At 35.9% G+C, this 4724-nt stretch overlaps 1 protein-coding gene across 1 annotated transcript; it reads right to left on the bottom strand.

Moving 5' to 3' along the window:
- Positions 1-372: 372 nt before the first annotated feature.
- LOC131623547 (plastid division protein PDV2-like) lies at positions 373-2626 on the bottom strand. The gene is made up of 2 exons (XM_058894561.1): positions 2210-2626; positions 373-1177 (listed from the first exon to the last, which is right to left on the bottom strand). Exons 1-2 carry the CDS (start codon positions 2405-2407, stop codon positions 509-511), a joined length of 867 nt encoding a protein of 288 aa, XP_058750544.1. The 5' UTR covers positions 2408-2626; the 3' UTR covers positions 373-508.
- Positions 2627-4724: the final 2098 nt, after the last annotated feature.

Below are 4724 nucleotides of genomic sequence, written 5' to 3'. Positions count from 1 at the left end.
TTAATTCTGTTGCACAAATGTACAATCAAATCTATCTGGAAAGATCACCACTGTTGTGAAACAATGTGCAGAAAGGCTTATCACATTCTCACAAATAGGGGGAGCTCATAAACAGCTTTGTACATAAAAGATTAGGTCAGAGAGGTTACAAAAGGGTTATGCTTTGCACAACAAAGTGTGAGTTGGCCGGATCGTCTCACATGAGGCTTACACAACATTGAGCAGAAATCTGCATGACAAAGAAGGGATTGCTATGCTGCTTTGTGACAGCCCCAGAAGAAAAGAGAGGCCGTGTCATCCAACGACTTTACAAGTATGATCTGATGCAACACTTACCTAAATATCAACCATTTATCATGACAATCAATCAGCTACTAAAAAAATACTAGAAAATTGGCCACCAAGATAATTTTTTCAACAGCAAAACTCTCCCAAATGGACACGGAGAATAAAATTTAGAACATAAATTTGGGGGGATGATATACAACGCGGAGAATAAAAGCTAATCTTAACCACTTCCATAGTTTATATCAGGTGTTGCAGCAACAGATGAAAATGGAATTTCAACTCTCTCTTTCACAAGACATCTGGCCTCCCCATTTTCCATCACCAAAACTCTCCCAGGTGGACACGGTCTCTCAGCCTTATTTTCAGCAGTAGATCTCTTGTTCTCATCATCTAGTCTGTGATGCCTGCCTTGTACATTGAAACGAGTCTTCCGCAAATTAGGACCAAATCCAGACAAACTCAATATTGATACCACACCAACAACTGTGAGCATTGTTTTTGCTGCAGAAGTTATAAGACACCATAACCCTTTTCTTGAACTTTTACCTCCATCCTCAACATGATTTTCCTCTTTTTCATTTGGATTCCTTTTAGCCTCGATCACGTTATCAAGTGTGATTAATCCATTGCGACCAGACTTATTGACAGAAGGGTTCTGTGACAGATATTCCTTGTCAAGAGACATGGAATAAGGAGGACGGGTCGGATATGGAGGAAGTAGCAGATCATTGTTTGGCTCCACGGTTTCACTAGCAAAAGTGGAAGCTTCATGTATCACTTCCAAATCTTTACCTTTATACTCCTTCAGTTTATTAATTAACATTTTGCGACTGTTTTCAATCTCGGCCAAGGCAATTTCTCTTTCATACCGTTGTTGTTGTTGCAGAACCTGTAAATTACACACACCAATTTGGAATTTCCAAAATGTTATCTCAATCATATTTGGAATATTTTACCAAAACAACAACCTATGATGCTTTGACGAATCTCACACACATCTAAAAGAGTTAAACATGTATTGAGGTAATGTTATCAATAAAAAATTAAAGAAATTAATTTTGATTAGAATATTTTCAACTCTTTTAATCATAGATGGATAAGTGAATTTTAAATACTATCTTATATGCAGCGGTGTCAATGTCTTATGTTTTTGACATTATCGGTGTCGGAGTCCATGCTTCATAGACAATAACACTAAAAATCTTTTTACCAAACAAGAACAGGATCTTTTTGCCATTAAGTGAAGCAGACAACATAAACCAAACAACATAATGTCTTGTTATGATAATGATAGAAATATTCTTAAAAGAAATTAAAAAAATACAAAAAATCTTGCAACAAGATCAATGATAATAAGTTCCTAGCAGAGATACAACAACATCAGCAACCAAATCTTATCCCACTAAGTAGAGTTGGCTACATAGATCAAATTCCACCATAATATTCTATCCAGAATCATGTTTCTAACCAAATCACTAATTTCAAGATTTTTCTTAATAACATCTTTTATAATTTTTCCAAATATTCATTTACCCATAGTTGTTTGACTCATCTCCATCTGATCTACTCTCCTTACCACAAAATCTACAAATCACTGAAGTTTACTTCCCACCATCTTTCAACTACGTTTCATTACACATTGTAGAATTAACAGGGTAATAATATTTGTTGTTTGCATATAACAGTGTGGAGACAGTTAGTTAGTTACAGCATTATTGAACCTGAACATACAGGGTAAGTTTTCATTTTCCATTTACAATTGCAACAACTAGGTATACCAGCAACAACATACACAACTATGTAGCCAAATCTCAAACATACATATACTGAAGTAACATAACAAAACCAAAAGATTAAGAAACAAAAATGACCTATATTCCCATTCAATGAACAGTAAAAAGACATTTTGGGAGGGTAATACCTGCAAGGAAGAAAGCTGAGTCTCCAAAGCTTCGAGTGCGTCGCAAATGTTGAGAAGTCTATCGGTAGAATCATCGTCGGCGTCTTCGTCGTCGAGGGGATTGGGAGAAGATTTGGAATTGTGGTGAATGCAGTTAGTGATCTTGAATCTGAGTTCTGTGGCTCTGGCTAACACTAACCCTATTCCTTCCTCTTCCATTTATTTTTCTATCTCTGTATTTGTTTTTTCTACTGACTTTCTCCGTTCTGACTCTTGTGTGGGTGAGTGACTCTTTTTTTTGCCGTTTTGTTACGCCAATAATATCTCTAATTTTCTTCGGCGCTTTCCGAGTAGAAGACAATGCAAATACTAACATGGATTGTAGCACAAATATCATTTCCGATTTCGCCCTCCACTCATTTCTCCTGCCCTCCTGCCCTAGGTCCCAATTTGAAATAACACAACAATAATAAGAACAATTAATTATACATGAAAACCAAAACAAAAGAAAGGATAGTCATAATAAAAGAAAGTCCACTAAGCACATGGTGTACTATATATATTTCACTTAAGTCCTTCATATTTTATAGTATTATGTATTTTACTTAAGTATGATGTACTTTACAATACAATGTTCTTTATTTTACTGAAATACATCGTATCTTACACTATTTCATATTGCACTTAAGTATATCATATCATATGGTGTACTCTGTTTCTCTAATTAATGCTAGTACAATGTAAGACCGCACAATCGAGTAAGTTTTACTTATTTATTCTCTCTTATTAGTTTGTCCTTATGTGTGTGTGATCCTATAGGTTCTTGTAACATTGACAATAATATATGTACCTCCGTAAACACAAGGGCGGTCATGTACGACTGAAATCCTCAAGAAGACTTCACTTAAGCGCTTCGCCCCACCACGTCTCGCGTTTGGGGGGCTATGTACAATAAGGGAAAATAGCCTACGCCGGGACGAGGTGAATAGCTCGCGTCAAGGTAAAACCGATAGGTCCCACTTACATCAAGAATCTCAGCGTGGTTGTCTAACCAAGGCACTCTTACTAAGGCCGCATGCCAACCCGCCAGGACTTGGGTAAACCAGACAACGCCCTTAAAAGGTCATTACAAACATATTTAACAACATTTAATGACTGCACGAGCATTATGGAACATGAGAATAAACAGTAGTCATGGACATAAGTGGGCATATAATTCCCTAATTAATGAGTATTATAAATAGAATCATCATCTCCCAGAGAGAGGTAAGCAATCTCAAAACGAGAAATACATAAACTTCTCTGCAACTTCTTCCGACCGGCCTCGGGGAGGTTATCGTTATTATTCCTCAAGAACAGTTGGCGTCATTTGTGAGAAAAGGTAAAACTTTCCTACTTCCACATCAAAATTACGAATAGATGTAGCTGAAGCCGCCAAAATAAGTATCATAAATAGAACCATCCATTCTTTTTCAGTATTGAAGAAGGAAGAGATATAACTCTCTCTTTCATCATGTGCAGTTACTTCCTCTTTTCATTTTTGGCTTATGATTGGGTAAGGGTGAATGGGCGCCGTTTGCCATTGGTTTTCTACTTCTCAATTTTACACATTCCTTTTATATCACAACACTGGGGTTTTACAGATGAAAAAAAGTCTATTGTACTCTTGAATTTGATTTATTATTATTATCTAAAAATTAAAGTTAAAATCAACTTAAATTGAAAAGTGTTTGTTTGTTTTAATTTTTTTTAAATAAAAAAGGATCTAAAATGGAGCGAAACAAATAAAAGTCGAACGCATAAAAAGCCGAAAAATTAAAATGAACATATGTAACCTACATGTAACATAGTTCAGTAAAATTGTCCGGTAATAATCAAAATTGCAAGTAAAAATACCTAGATAAAAAGGGTATGACTATACAAAAAGCGACCGTGTGCAGACTCGAAAAAATAAAATGAGCATACCGACATGACTTTCACGCAACGTAGTTCCGTAAAATTGTCTGGTAAAGATCAAACATCAAAACATTTTCAACAAAGGGCTATAAGGTAAACGGCTACTCCACGTCGCTACCTGCACGTTACCAACAAAGGGTAACATTCGAACAGAAGGGGTGATATATCAAACAATATAAAGGAACGTATGATAATATTCAAAGCAAGGAAAAGAATCATACATGGTTCACCACTTCTCATCACAAACAACAATGTTATTATCCAAATACAATAACATATTCAATAGCACGACTACATCATCAACACATCACAACATTAACGTCAAAATCACAAACATTCAAAATGCAACTCAATATGCGACTTGACTTTATGCACATGCATGTGGTACCATTGGAGCAAAACTCCCATCTCAAACAATTTACATTGGGTCGTCTCAAACATTTTCCACTAGGGTCGTATCAAACATTTGCCATTAAGACCGTCTCAAATAATGCAATGGATGCGACTCAAATGATGCACATCCACAAACACGACTTAGACAACATAAACAACATAAGCAACACGTCACACATCATCTCAA

The sequence above is a fragment of the Vicia villosa genome, unplaced genomic scaffold, assembly GCF_029867415.1.
Source record: "Vicia villosa cultivar HV-30 ecotype Madison, WI unplaced genomic scaffold, Vvil1.0 ctg.000073F_1_1, whole genome shotgun sequence".
Classification (NCBI taxonomy): Eukaryota; Viridiplantae; Streptophyta; class Magnoliopsida; order Fabales; family Fabaceae; genus Vicia; species Vicia villosa.
This window is presented reverse-complemented; position numbering and strand designations above follow the sequence as displayed.